Source organism: Triticum aestivum, chromosome 2A, assembly GCF_018294505.1.
Source record: "Triticum aestivum cultivar Chinese Spring chromosome 2A, IWGSC CS RefSeq v2.1, whole genome shotgun sequence".
NCBI lineage: Eukaryota > Viridiplantae > Streptophyta > Magnoliopsida > Poales > Poaceae > Triticum > Triticum aestivum.
Genome location: NC_057797.1, coordinates 607,377,631 through 607,393,645, shown reverse-complemented (window position 1 = coordinate 607,393,645; position 16,015 = coordinate 607,377,631). Strand labels below are relative to the sequence as shown.

Below are 16,015 nucleotides of genomic sequence, written 5' to 3'. Positions count from 1 at the left end.
ACATCGACTTTGGAACCATTTCCCACGCGCATCGTCACCTCGTCCTTAGTCAATATTCGCTTAATCCATGGCACCTGTTTCGAGTTGCAAATGTTAGCAACTAAACCAGTATCAAATATCCAGGCACTACTGCGAGCGTTAGTAAGGTACACATCAATAACATGTATATCGAATATACCTTTCACTTTGCCACCCTTCTTCTCCACCAAATACTTGGGGCAGTTTCGCTTCCAGTGACCAGTTCCTTTGCAGTAGAAGCACTCAGTCTCAGACTTAGGTCCAGATTTGGGTTTCTTCACTTGAGCAGCAACTAGCTTGCTATTCTTCTTGAAGTCCCCCTTCTTTCCTTTATCCTTCTTATTGAAACTAGTGGTCTTGTTGACCATCAACACTTGATGCTCCTCCTTGATTTCTACCTCCGCAGCCTTTAGCATTGCGAAGAGCTCGGGAATGGTTTTATCCATCCCTTGCATATTATAGTTCATCACGAAGCTCTTGTAGCTTGGTGGCAGTGATTGAAAAACTCTGTCAATGACACTATCATCAGGAAGATTAACTCCCAGTTGAGTCAAGTGGTTGTGGTACCCAGACATTCTGAGTATATGTTCACTGACAGAACTATTCTCCTCTATCTTGCAGCTGTAGAACTTATTGGAGACTTCATATCTCTCAATCCGGGCATTTGCTTGAAATATTAACTTCAACTCCTGGAACATCTCATATGCTCCATGACGTTCAAAACGTCGTTGAAGTCCCGATTCTAAGCCGTAAAGCATGGCACACTCAACTATCGAGTAGTAATCAGCTTTGCTCTACGAGGTGTTCATAACATCTGGCGTTGCTCCTGCAGCGGGTTTGTCACCTAGCGGTGCTTCCAGGACGTAATTCTTCTGTGCAGCAATGAGGATAATCCTCAAGTTACGGACCCAATCCGTGTAGTTGCTACCATCATCTTTCAACTTAGCTTTCTCTAGGAACGCATTAAAATTCAACGGAACAACAGCACGAGCCATATATCTACAACAACACAGACATGCAAAATACTATCAGGTACTAAGTTCATGATAAATTAAAGTTCAATTAATCAAATTACTTAAGAACTCCCACTTAGATAGACATCTCTCTAATCATCTAAGTGATCACGTGATCCATATCAACTAAACCATGTCCGATCATCACGTGAGATGGAGTAGTTTTCAATGGTGAACATCACTATGTTGATCATATCTACTATATGATTCACACTCGATCTTTCGATCTCCAGTGTTCCGAGGCCATATCTACATATGCCAGGCTCGTCAAGTTTAACCCGAGTATTCTGCGTGTGCAAAACTGGCTTGCACCCGTTGTATGTGAACGTAGAGCTTATCACACCCGATCATCACGTGGTGTCTCGGCACGACGAACTATAGCAACGGTGCATACTCAGGGAGAACACTTATACCTTGAAATTTAGTGAGAGATCATCTTATAATGCTACCGTCGAACTAAGCAAAATAAGATGCATAAAGGAAAAACATCACATGCAATCAATATAAGTGATATGATATGGCCATCATCATCTTGTGCCTTTGATCTCCATCTCCAAAGCACTGTCATGATCACCATCATCACCGGCTTGACACCTTGATCTCCATCGAAGCATCGTTGTCATCTCGCCAACTATTGCCTCTACGACTATCGCTACCGCTTAGTGATAAAGTAAAGCAATTACATGGCGATTGCATTTCATACAATAAAGCGACAACCATATGGCTCATGCCAGTTGCCGATAACTGTGTTACAAAACATGATCATCTCATACAATAAAATTTAGCATCACGTCTTGACCATATCACATCACAACATGCCCTGCAAAAACAAGTTAGACGTCCTCTACTTTGTTGTTGCAAGTTTTACGTGGCTGCTACGGGCTGAGCAAGAACCGTTCTTACCTACGCATCAAAAATCACAACGCGGTATAGTGATTGCTTTTTGATCTTTAGAAAGAAACATGTTCATTGAATCCGATTGAACTAAATCTGGAGAAACAGACACCCACTAGCCACCTGTGTGCGAAGCACGTCGGTAGAACCAGTCTCGCATAAGCGTACACGTAATGTCGGTCTGGACCGCTTCATCCAACAATGCCGCTGAATCAAGAATCAACTAGTGACGGAAAGCAATATGTATATACCCATGCCCACAACTCCTTTGTGTTCTACTCGTGCATATAACATCTACGCATAAACCTGGCTCGAATGCCACTGTTGGGGAACGCAGTAATTTCAAAAAAATTCCTACGCACACGCAAGATCATGGTGATGCATAGCAACGAGAGGGGAGAGTATCGTCTACGTACCCTCGTAGACCGTAAGCGGAAGCGTTATGACTGTTGGGGAACGTAGTAATTTCAAAAAAATTCCTACGCACACGCAAAATCATGGTGATGCATAGCAACGAGAGGGGAGAGTGTTGTCTACGTACCCTCGTAGACCGGAAGCGGAAGCGTTAGCACAACGCGGTTGATGTAGTCGTACGTCTTCACGGCCCGACCGATCAAGCATCGAAACTACGGCACCTCCGAGTTCTAGCACACGTTCAGCTCGATGACGATCCCCAGACTCCGATCCAGCAAAGTGTCAGGGAAGAGTTCCGTCAGCACGACGGTGTGGTGACGATCTTGATGTTCTACCGTCACAGGGCTTCGCCTAAGCACCGCTACAATATTATCGAGGATTATGGTGGAGGGGGGCACCGCACACGGCTAAGAGAACGATCACGAAGATCAACTTGTGTGTCTAGAGGTGCCCCCTACCCCTATATATAAAGAAGCAAGGGGGAGAGGCCGGCCGGCCCTTGGGGCGCGCCAAGGAGGGGGGAGTCCTCCTCCTAGTAGGAGTAGGACTCCCCTTTCCTAGTCCAACTAGGAAGAGAGAAGGGGGAAGGAAAGAGAGGGAGAGGGAGAGGGAAAGAGGGGCCGCGCCCCCCTCCCCTACTCCAATTCGGACTCCCCATGGGAGGGGGCACGCCACCTCCTGGGCTACTGCCCTCTCTCTCCCCTCAGGCCCACTAAGGCCCAATACTTCTCCGGGGGGTTCCGGTAACCCTTCCGGCACTCCGGTTTTCTCCGAAATCACCCGAAACACTTCCGGTGTCCGAATATGGCCGTCCAATATATCGATCATTATGTCTCGACCATTTCGAGACTCCTCGTCATGTCCGTGATCGTATCCGGGACTCCGAACAACCTTCGGTACATCAAAATATATAAACTCATAATGAAACTGTCGTCGTAACGTTAAGCGTGCGGACCCTACGGGTTCGAGAACAATGTAGACATGACCGAGACACGTCTCTAGTCAATAACCAATAGTGGAACCTGGATGCTCATATTGGCTCCTACATATTCTACGAAGATCTTTTATCGGTCAGACCGCATAACAACATACGTTATTCCCTTTGTCATCGGTATGTTACTTGCCCGAGATTTGATCGTCGGTATCTCAATACCTAGTTCAATCTCGTTACCGGCAAGTCTCTTTACTCGTTCCATAATACATCATCCTGCAGCTAACTTATTAGTTGCAATGCTTGCAAGGCTTATGTGATGTGTATTACCGAGAGGGCCCAGAGATACCTCTCCGACAATCGGAGTGACAAATCCTAATCTCGAAATACGCCAACCCAACAAGTACCTTCGGAAACACCTGTAGAGCACCTTTATAATCACCCAGTTACGTTGTGACGTTTGGTAGCACACAAAGTGTTCCTCCGGTAAACGGGAGTTGCATAATCTCATAGTTATAGGAACATGTATAAGTCATGAAGAAAGCAATAGCAACAAACTAAACGATCAAGTGCTAAGCTAACGAAATGGGTCAAGTCAATCACATCATTCTCCTAATGATGTGATCCCGTTAATCAAATGATAACTCATGTCTATGATTAGGAAACTTAACCATCTTCAATCAACGAGCTAGTCAAGTAGAGGCATACTAGTGACACTATGTTTGTCCATGTATTCACACATGTATTATGTTTCCGGTTAATACAATTCTAGCATAAATAATAAACATTTATCATGATATAAGGAAATAAATAATAACTTCATTATTGCCTCTAGGGCATATTTCCATCAATGACAACGCGGTTGATGCAGTCGTACGTCTTCACGATCGATCGATCCCTAGTACCGAACGTACGACACCTTCGCGATCTGCACACGTTCAGCTCGGTGACGTCCCGCGAACTGATGAACCAGTAGAGCTTCGAGGGAGAGTTTCGTCAGCACGACGGCGTGATGACGGTGATGATGATGCTACCGGAACAGGGCTTCGCCTAAGCACCGCTACGATATAACCGAGGTGGATTATGGTGGACGGGGGCACCGCACATGGCTAAAAGATCAATGATCAACTTGTGTGTCCATGGGGTGCCCCCTCCCCCGTATATAAAGGAGTGGAGGAGGGGAGGGCCGACCCTCTCTATGGCGCGCCCTGGAGAAGTCCTACTCCCTCCAGGAGTAGGATTCCCCCCTTTCCTAGTAGAAGTAGGAGCCCTTCCAAGTAGGAGTAGGAGAGAGGAAGGAAGGAAAGGGGGGTCGGCCCCCCTCCCAATTCGGATTGGGCTTGGGGGGCGCGCCTCCCTTCTTTCCCTTCCCTGTCCTCTATTCCACTAAGGCCCAATAATGCCCATATACTCTCCGGGGGGTTTCGGTAACCTCCCGGTACTCCGAAAAAATGCCCGAACCACTCGGAACCATTCTGATGTCCAAATATAGGCTTTCAATATATCGATCTTTACGTCTCGACCATTTCAAGACTCCTCGTTATGTCCGTGGTCAAATCCGGGACTCCGAACTACTTTCGGTACATCAAAACACATAAACTCGTAATACCGATCGTCACCGAACGTTAAGCGCGCGGACCCTACGGGTTCGAGAACTATGTGGACATGATCGAGACTCATCTCCGGTCAATAACCAATAGCGGAACCTAGATGCTCATATTGGTTCCTACATATTCCACGAAGATCTGTATCGGTCAAACCGCATAACGTTATACGTTGTTCCTTTTGTCGCTGGTATGTTTACTTGCCCGAGATTCGATCGTCGGCATCTCAATACCTAGTTTAATCTCGTTACCGGCAAGTCTCTTTACTCGTTCCGCAATGCTACATCCCGTAACTAACTCATTAGTTACATTGCTTGCAAGGCTTACAGTGATGTACATTACCGAGAGGGCCCAGAGATACCTCTCCGACAATCGGAGTGACAAATCCTAATCTTGATCCATGCCAACTCAACAAACACCATCGAAGACACATGTAGAGCACCTTTATAATCACCCAGTTACGTTGTGACGTTTGATAGCATACAAAGTGTTCCTCTGGTATTCGGGAGTTGCATGATCTCATAATCATAGGAACATGGTTAGGAAACATGACCATCATTGATTCAATGAGCTAGTCAAGTAGAGGCAAACTAATGACACTCTGTTTGTCTATGTGTTCACACATATACTAAATTTCCGGTTAATACAATTCTAGCATGAATAATAAACATTTATCATGATATAAGAAAATATAAATAACAACTTTATTATTGCCTCTAGGGCATATTTCCTTCGGCACTAAGCTAACAAAGGGGGAGGGGGTGCTGCTTACCGGCATCGGAGACGAGGACGGCGTAGGGGGAGCCCTGGCACAGATTAGGCCGACCAGACGGTGGCCAACAGCAAGGGGAGCACTAGATCCGCCGCAAACGCCGCCGCCGTCTATAGCGCAGATCTGAAATCGCAGCCGCCGCCGGTAATGAGACAGTAGGGAAGAAAGGGGGCAGTGGCTATGGGTGAGCGAGTGAAAGGGGGGTGAGGCTAATTTGGCGCCGGGACGACGCACCAGATTTCCATCTTCTGCCATCCCCCCTCGCCCTCGCCTCGCTCCCGCCCGTGCGACCTCGCGCCACACTGAGCTTGGCTCGCGAGAAACTGCCGATCCGAGCGTTTCCAGCGAACCAGGCTCTGAACTGCTTTGAGGAGCGTGCGATGCAGGTCCAACAGAAAAACCAGACAATCAAATAGGCCCTTTTCTTCTCGCGCGGGCCTGGTTGGGCTCGATGCGGGCAACCAAACACGCCATAAATGAATGATGTAAGCGTGACATACCGTCTGGAGAGAAATATTACTTTGAACACAAATGAAAATCGTGAACAAACAACCGAGTTCCAGGGCCAACCCAACCAACTAACCCAACCCAGCCCCGCGGGCCGCGGCACCACATCCATGAAGCACCTGCAGAACGTTCCTCCTCCGTATGTATACTCTTTCCCCATTTTCCTCCGACTCGGAACAACCAAAGGAGTCATCTCCTCCCCTCCGCTCCCCACCGCAGCCGCAGCCGCAGCCGCAGCCCCAGAACAGATCGGCAGGCAGGCAGGCAGGCAGATCCATCCTTCCCTCCTCCCTCCCATCCACCCGCATGGGCAGCGCCTCCCCACGCATCCCGGGGGCGCCCGCCTAGCATGGGCCAGTCCCCCTCCGCCCCCCACCCCTCCAAATCCCCCGCCCCCTCCCCGCCCTCCCCCTCCCCCTCCTCCATGGCGCCGCCGATGCCCGCGGGCGCGGGGAGCGGCAGCCTCGACCCACCCCCCTTCGCGCCGCCCCCGCCGGCGCGCGACCACACGCAGGACCTCCCCGACGAGATCCTCACGCTCGTCTTCGCCTCGCTCACCCCGGCCGAGCGCAACGCCTGCTCCCTCACCTGCGCGCGCTGGAAGGAGGTCGACGCCGCCACGCGCCACCGCCTCTCCCTCGACGCGCGCGCCATGCTCGGCTACAACACCCCCGCCATCTTCTCCCGCTTCACCGCCGTCACCAAGCTCGCCCTCCGCTGCGCGCGCGGCTCCGGCGCCGACAGCCTCAACGACGGTGGGGCCGCCGCCGTCGCCGCCACGCTGCCCTCCGACCGCCTCGCCAGGCTCAAGCTCAGGGGCCTCAGGCAGCTCTCCGACGCCGGCCTCGCCTCCCTCGCCGCCGCGGCCCCCGTGCTCCGCAAGCTCTCCGTCGCCTCCTGCACCTTCGGGCCCAAGGCCTTCGTCGCCGTGCTCCAGTCCTGCCCCGTCCTCGAGGACCTCTCCGTCAAGCGCCTCCGCGGCCTCCCGGACACTTCGGGCGCCATCACCGCCACCGCCATCACCGAGGACATCCTCTTCCCGCAAGCCATGTCGCTGCGCTCGGTCTGCCTCAAGGATCTGTACAGCGCCCTCTGCTTTGTGCCGCTCGTCTCGTCCTCGCCCAATCTCCGCTCGCTCAAGATCCTGCGGTGCTCCGGTGCCTGGGACTTGCCACTGGAGGTCATTGCCGCCCGTGCTCCTGGCCTCGTCGAGATTCACCTTGAGAAGCTCCAGGTCGGTGACCGTGGTCTGACTGCTGTCTCGGCCTGTGCGAATCTGGAGGTGCTGTTCCTTGTCAAGACCCCTGAATGCACCGATGAAGGCATCATCAGTGTTGCGCAGAACTGCCACAAACTGCGCAAGCTGCATATCGATGGCTGGCGCACAAACCGGATCGGTGATTGCGGCCTCATGGCTGTTGCTCGAGGATGCCCGGACCTTCAGGAGCTTGTCTTGATAGGGGTCAACCCCACCGTGCAGAGTCTCCGGATGCTTGGTGAGCACTGCCGCGCATTGGAGCGTCTTGCGCTTTGTGGCTGCGAGACTGTAGGGGATACCGAGATCATTTGCCTGGCGGAGCGGTGTGCTGCTCTCAAGAAGCTTTGCATCAAGGGATGCCCGGTCACAGACCGCGGGATGGGAGCACTCAATGGGGGTTGCCCCAGCTTGGTCAAGGTGAAGTTGAAGAGGTGCCGTGGAGTGTCGTATGAATGTGTTGAGCATCTGAAGATGGCCAGGGGGGGTTCCTTCTCGATCAGCCTGGATATTGTGTTGGAGCATGATGCAGTCGCTCCAAGTGAAAATGGTGTGCAAGAGACTGGACAACAAGCACAGGTTACAGAGCTAACTGGTCAGATGGCTGCCATGGACCTTCCCACTAATGCTGCTGGTGCACAATCTTTTGCTCAGGCGAACAGTAGGATGCGGAGCGTCATGTCGGCACTTAGAAGGAGATTCGGCAACCCTCCACCAGCGTGATGTGGGATGGAAACCTCCATGAACTCCTTTGCTATTGATCGTTTCTAGTCTCATGTTCGTGTTCCTTAGCTTGTTACATTTCATATCCAGTCCATGCAAAACCTCCATTATGGATAATTCCGTGTTTTACTTGTGGAGCTAATAGCATCATCAGTAGTCTCTCCCTTGTTCTGATTTTACCTTGCTATATGGCATAGAACTGCTGGTGATCAACATGCTTCCATCCGTATCCAGGGAAAACATTTTTTGTTTGTTTGCATCAAGCTGCAACTCCATGTTTGCATTTCTAGATCAGTACTTAAACATTAACCTTCACTGTCGAACACATACATATAGTCGATATATCGATGCCAAACACTGTCGATTGTCGGTGTACAATGTTGGCACATGCTATGCAACCATGCACAATAGTTTGAGTTAGTTTTGTATGCAGAATTGAGATTTGATATCTTTCCTTGTGCAGAGACGATTCTTATTCAGTTTGTCCAACTTGTCATCCATAAAGCATGCAAATGAAATGGTGCACGGAAACAATCAAAGAAAATGCATACTTTGAACCAGGTGCCATTTCCTGTTGTTACTTATAAAGGTCTCGGATAGCGAAATGCTAGTTGTTGCTTGGAAGTTTAATTAGCAGTGGTAGTGATATGCTGATTGTGAAGGATTCCATATCGTGTAAAGTGGTATACGTGTCTTATCGGTTTACGCTGGCATGTTAATTGAGTCGTCATCTTAACCAATTCATGATGACCTACATCTAGAAACAGAGTAAAGTCAGTGATTATTTATTCTCTTCTGTTTGTGTATAATATCTAGTCCGTGCCTGTGCCTGTGCCTGTCAATACTTTTGAGTCGTAAATTTTATATGGCGAGACTTTGGTTAGTTGTTGTCATATCACTCATAACAACATTGTTGGTGCTGAGAATTAACTTGTAGCAAATGTGTGTCACGAAACATTTAGAAGTGCGCTTGTAGACTTGTTTGTTTGGAGTAGAAGTTAAGCAAATAGGAAGTTCATTCAAGAACACTTGTCCTCCTTTTGTCACAAAGACATCATTCATAGTCAGTTGTCGGTAAATGATGCCTTTGTCACGGGGGTGTATCTTCCTCGGTGAATATGTCTCGTTGGCCAAAGAAAATAAGGTTAATGAAATGAGATAGTTGCGCGCCTTTCTAAGGGCCAGTTCTCTCTCCCCAGCTTAAAAAATAAGCCGATCTCTAAGTTTCTTGAGACTTCTAAATTAGTTATCTCATAATTAGTTTAGAAGCCTCAATGAAAAGAGGAGGGAATTGCACGAACCACCACTTATTGGGGCTAGTGTTGCACAAAACACCTACTATACAGGTTTGTTATAGAAAGCACCACATATTGGTGTAATACATTGCAGATAGGTCTAATCTAGTGTTTAACTATATTAACATAATTTCAGACAAATGGATCCCGCTTGTAAGTCAATTCTAACCGGCTGATGCAAAGGAATGTGATTTTTATCCGTTTGGATCGGCCGAGCAGACATGCATGTCCGGGTTTTCTGGGTCGGCTGGTGCACCCACCGTGGCCGACGCATTTGTCCGCGTGGTCTTAGAAAAACTAAATAGGCACAAAAAATATTTAAATTTAAAACATGAATATTAATAATACATGATTAAACATTAAAATCGCTGGCCAAAGTCCCCTTCAAACATAACTAAATATAATAAAACATAATAAAAACAAAAAGCCTCACAGCAGTTCTCGCCCACAGCCGTAAGCGTCATCCTCATCGTTGGAGCAGGTAAAGTCAAAGAACTTTGGCGGCTGTGCCCAGGGGAACGCTGTCTGGTAGGCCGTGAGCGCGGCCTCCTTCGACGTCTGCTACTACGCCATGGCTGCCTGGCGCCGCTTGCCTCCTCCTGCTTCCGCCGCTCCTTCTCCTCCTCGCGCGGCTAGTGCTATCGGTGCTCCTCCTCTCCGCGCTCGTGTCGCATGCGGTGCTCCGACCAGTCCACTTCTCCTCTAGCGTGCGGCAGCGCCGCTGCTCAAGGTAGGCCGCCTCCTCCTCCGATGCACCGAGCCACACCAGTGGTGTGCCGACCCTCCCGCACGATGCCCTGCCACTGCGTATGTCTCGGTGACTGTGGGCGGTGCCGGCGTGGGTGTATGTGGTGCTGGTAGCGATGGTGGCGGCAGTGGCGGGTAGATGCAATTGCCGGCCACAGAGAGCTGGAGCGCCTCCTCCAGACCAAGTATGCAAGACTAGTCATATTATTTTGTGATGGTTGTATTGGCCACATGACAACTAGTTTGCTGTAGTGGCCATATAGCAAATACTTGGATGCTAAAATCTAATGGCAACAATATCTACCATGTTTTTGGTGCTAGTGATCACATGCCGAACTTGTTTCATTTAAATTTTGGTTCAAATTTTAACAATTTCAGAAAATATGAAAAATTCCAGTGAATTTCACATGTCTACAGTACCATTCTGGGAAAGTTTTACCCCATTTGGATCAATGAGTTGAAGATAATGAAAGTTTTGGTTAGCCCGTACAATTTTTTGGTTCAATTTTTGACATTTTTCAGAAAAATGAGAAACAATTCCAGTAAATACTACATGTATTCAATACTAATTTGAGAAAGTTTCGGCTCAATTGGACCACAAGTTTGGGAGATAATGGCGATCTAATATGTTGGCTGATGTGACCGGTTTTTATTGCCACATGTGCACTTACAAGTGGGACCCATCTGTATAAAATTATGTCAATGTATCCAAACACTAGATTAGATCTAGTTGCAATGTATTACACCAATATGTGGTGTTTTCTGCAACAAATCCGTATAGTAGGTGTTCTGTGCAACACTAGCCCCAATAAGTGGTGGATTATGCAATTCCCTCATGAAAAGAGAGGCGGCTTATGAAAAAGCTAGGGATGGGATGGCTTATTTTTTAAGCTGTCAAAAGAACTGGAGTGAGATATTTGTTGTACTTCCGTTTGGTCCTTAAGAAACTATTAGGAGCTTTCAAGGGTTAGTCTGATGGCGATGTGCATGTGTGAAGTCTTGCATACGCGTTACAGGTTAGTCTTGGACCTCGACAGATTTCTGAGGATGTAGTCAATGTTGAACTTTTATATGCTTCGTCATTGCCCTGACACGGAGGGCTAGAAAAAATCGCTGTAGTTATCGATCAATAAAAGTAATAATAAAGCGTACTTATCAATACTCTTTCTGATATTTTCAGCGGATCAGCCTGACAGAAAACCATGAGATAGTGAACGGGGCACAAAATATATTTTACCAGTAGCGCAAAGCATACGGCATGGTTGGTCAAACTAGGGCATCTCTGCTTTTTAAAAACTGCTTATAGCTAACCAAACATAACAACTGACGGTATAAAATACAGCCAGGGAAAATGCTGCCCAAATGAACCAAAGTCCACAGGACATTGCATATGCTAGTAGTGAAAATTTGAATTTGCGGGTCATGCTGCCCGGTTCGTCGACACGAAGCGCCTCTCTATCGTGGACGTTCGAAATGGTGCCGTCTCCGGCTGGGCGATTGCCGCCACGGCCGGACACTGATGGAACAGTGCTCCCACTGTGCCGGGCGCGTGAGCGCCATTAATCGGAAACGTGAAGCCTGTCGGACGTTTTGTCCGCTTCCACATCTTTCGCTGTGCGCTTTGCTTCGGATGCTCGTCGCCTGCACGGAAACTGGGGCCTCTGACCCTGGTAGTGATGCCCACACTACACCCCGGGGAACTGCGCGCCCGTTTTTCAAATTTTGTCTGTCTCCCTGTGAGGCTGGGCACCACTCTGAATTTTATTATAGGTCTCTGGCGCCGCTCGTGAATTCCAGTACTACTATACCTCATTTGTGATCATATTCCAAAACTGATGGTCGAGCTGCTGCAGGCTGCAGTTTCCTCTTGCTGCCACCATCTTAGCCGTCGCTCTCATCTCGATCGATTGCATTATTATTTGCCAGACCCGTTCCTACAGTCTATGGATATGCATTATGGAGCTTGAAGAGAGCTCACCGGGACGTGTCCGCTGAACGGCCCACGCCGACCTGTAGCTAGGTCCTGCATGAAGCTTGTTTATAAAATTCAGTGCCCAGTTTCGCTGGACGTTCCTTGTCTTCCTGCCTCACCACGCCCCCGATGATATTTCTTGGCCCGTTTGATATTTTGCACACCAAGTATATGTGCGGTTGGTGCTCGTGGCCGCGAGGAGGACCCTTGCTCTGCAATTGAGACGTTGCCATTTCTCCAGTTTTATAAGTTAAGCCAGCGTGATGTGTTACACATGCGCGCTACCAGTGTCTTTTCACGATAGCAGCTCCGTGACACCGTGACAAATTGACAATGCCGTGGCAGGCAAAACGTTGTGTACTCATTCATCGGTGCTCCGTCATGATGATGTACCCAGGCGGTATGGATGTGTAGCTTAATGCATTGTCTGTTGCTACGACAATCAACAAGGGAGATGCATTATATGTTCTCATCTTGACCTCGCCATAAGTGCAGCGTCTCTGAGTTAAACTTCACGTCGAAGCCGATCGGAATTTGGTAGCGAAAACCAACCCAGCTTGACGAAACTGGGTATCCAGCTCATGTGATGAAGGCATTTTCCTCCAAGTCTCAACCGCCGGTATCTCTTTGCGTCTCTCGCGTGATATGCCTAGCTAGTTATGGGTTGGTACGAACTTGGTAGGTAGGATCGGAGGAGTAGGTCTGAACCCGTGAAGTCGTGACGTCCTGGAGTAAGTAAACCAGAAACAGAAGCTACGCGTGAAAAATCTTCTGTGACGCCAAGGATGATGGACGACACCGGCACCCGGCACCGGATGCAGGCGGAGGCGGTTGTCGTCCCTTGTGGGTTCTCTAGAAAAAAAAACAGCCAACAGTACAGCCCAACATGGAGCATCGTCTCAGCGTCTCGGAGACCGGGAAAAGTTGAAGCTGCTAGGATCCATCTTTTTTGCTTTTGAATGAACAAATTTGTGGCTGCATGATTCCTCTTGCCGGTAGATACAATCATGGTAGCATGTGGAAGTTGCTTCGAGCAAAATGAGTAGTACGTAGTATATTCAAGTTCCAACACTGCACAGTAGTACTCCCTCCGTTCCAAATTACTTGTCGCAGAAATGAATGTATCTAAATAGTTTTAGATACATTCATTTCTGCGACAAGTAATTTGGAACGGAGGGAGTAGTCCGGATGAAGATCGTATACAGAACCTTGAGGTTCCACGAACAAGTATACAAAACCCTTGGTGGTAGTAGTACTATATTTCAGTGCATGAAACATCAAACCTTCGTGTACCTTGCAGATCATCAAACCCTTGGTTTTTTTTGAGCAACTACATCCTTTATTAAGAGTTCACGCGCATAGGGATACATAGATGATATCGGGCCTACTAGTAAGTCACAGAACCGGATCCTCTAACATTGAGAAGGAAAGTTAGAGAAGCTACAATACCCTAACTTTTCTTTCTTCTATCCATATGATTATGGTCAAAACGACTTAAATTAATCTGCAAATTGATGACCTACAGTGTACATTTATACTAATTACTTACAAACAAATTGATGGTGAAATAAAATTAATTTTAAATTATTTATATCTACAGTAAATACTGGCAATAAACTATGTACTAACTACCTACTGACAGTCCCTAACTTTTCTTCTTCATTTTGCACTAGGCTAATACTGTAGCACCGTGACTCTCCTTCTCAATGGTAGAGGATCCGGTTCCGTAAGCCACACGTGGTGCCCGGGAGGCAGAGTGGCCGCTGCCTTAGCCAAGGCATGAGCATCCCCATTATACTTCCTACTCTCATGAATAAACTTGACATCACTGAAAAACCTCCTCTGGTGCTTGATGTCTTGGAGGATGGAGAAATAGCGGCAAGGCGAATCATCCCCTATCCGGTTGACGACTTCCAGGCAATCCGAGGCCACGCACACGGACTGCATATGAAGATCACTTGCCAGGGCGAGTGCCTCGCCACACGCCTGAGCCTCCAGAACTGTTGGATCCATTTGACCAAATGAGATAATCGCCGAGGCCCCAAGATAATTACTGAGGGAGTCCTGGATTAGGGGTGTCCGGATGGGCGGACTATACCTTCAGCCGGACTCCTGGACTATGAAGACACAAGATTGAAGACTTCGTCCCGTATCCGGAAGGGACTTTCCTTGGCGTGGAAGGCAAGCTTGGCGATACGGATATGCAGATCTCCTACCATTGTAACCGACTTTGTGTAACCCTAACCCTCTCCGGTGTCTATATAAACCGGAGGGTTTTAGTCCGTAGGACAACATACACAACAACAATCATACCATAGGCTAGCTTCCAGGGTTTAGCCTCTCCGATCTCGTGGTAGATCTACTCTTGTACTACCCATATCATCAATATTAATCAAGCAGGACGTAGGGTTTTACCTCCATCGAGAGGGCCCGAACCTGGGTAAAACTTCGTGTCCCTTGCCTCCTGTTACCATCCGGCCTAGACGCACAGTTCGGGACCCCCTACCCGAGATCCGCCGGTTTTGACACCGACATTGGTGCTTTCATTGAGAGTTCCTCTGTGTCGTCGCCGTCAGGCTCGATGGCTCTTACGATCATCAATAGCGATGCAGTCCAGGGTGAGACCTTCCTCCCGGGACAAATCTTCGTCTTCGGCGGCTTCGCACTGCGGGCCAATTCACTTGGCCATCTGGAGCAGATTGATAGCTATGCCCCTGGCCGTCAGGTCTGATTTGGAAGCTTAAACTACACGGCTGACATCCGCGGGGACTTGATTTTCGACGGATTCGAGCCACTGCCGAGCATGCCGCACTGTCACGACGAGCATGATCTAGCTCTCCCGCCGAACAGTGCCCTGGAGGCCGCACCCGCATCGGCTTCGACCCTTAATTCAGAGCCAACTGCGCCGATCGAGGATGGGTGGTTGGACGCCGCCTCGGGGGCTGCGATCCCAACGGCGATCGAGCCGAACACCAGCCCCGCACTTTGTGAGACTCGTGACTCCTCTCCGGACTCCGAACCCTTCGCGCCCCTGCCGATCGAATCCGATTAGACGCCGATCATGGAGTTTACTGTCGCGGACATCTTTCAGCACTCGCCTTTCGGCGATATTCTGAAGACTCTGAAGTCTCTCTCTTTATCAGGAGAGCCCTGGCCGGACTACGGTCAGCAAGGTTGGGGTACGGATGATGAAGAAATTCAAAATCCACCCACCACCCACTTTGTAGCCATTGTCGACGATTTAACCGACATGCTTGACTTCGACTCCGAAGACATCGACGGTATGGGCGCCGATGAAGGAGACGATGAAGAACCAGCGCCTATTAGGCCCTGAAAAGCCACCTCGTCATATGACATATACATGGTGGACACCCGAAAAAAAGGAGATGATGATGGAACATCGGAGGATGACCCCTCCAAGAAACAGCCTAAGCGCCGGCGTCAGCGACGCCGCTCAAAATCCCGCCAAAACAAATACGGTGATTCAAGCACGGGAGATAATAATACTCCAAAGAGTGCCGAAGAAAACCTCCTCCAGCAAGATTCAGCACAGGAGGATGGAGAAACCAACCCTCATGAGAGAGCGGCAGACAGAGAGGTCGAGGACGATAATTATATGCATCCCTCCGAAGACGAGGCAAGCCTCGACGATGACGGATTCGTCGTGCCAGAGGATCCCGTCGAGCAAGAGCGTTTTCAACGCAGGCTTATGGCCCCGGCAAGAAGCCTCAAGAAAAAACAGCAACAGCTTAGAGCTGATCAAGATTTGCTAGTCGATAGATGGACTGAAGTCCTCGCGGCCGAAGAGCATAAACTCGAACGCCCCTCCAAGAGCTACTCAAAGCGCAGGTTGCTACCCCGATTAGAGGA

The 16,015-nt window shown here is 49.0% G+C and overlaps 1 protein-coding gene across 1 annotated transcript; it reads left to right on the top strand.

Annotated features, from left to right (window-relative positions):
• Positions 1-6,311: 6,311 nt before the first annotated feature.
• LOC123189705 (F-box protein At1g47056) lies at positions 6,312-8,394 on the top strand. The gene has a single exon (XM_044602187.1). It carries the CDS (start codon positions 6,503-6,505, stop codon positions 8,129-8,131), a length of 1,629 nt encoding a protein of 542 aa, XP_044458122.1. The 5' UTR covers positions 6,312-6,502; the 3' UTR covers positions 8,132-8,394.
• The last annotated feature ends 7,621 nt before the right edge of the window (positions 8,395-16,015 follow it).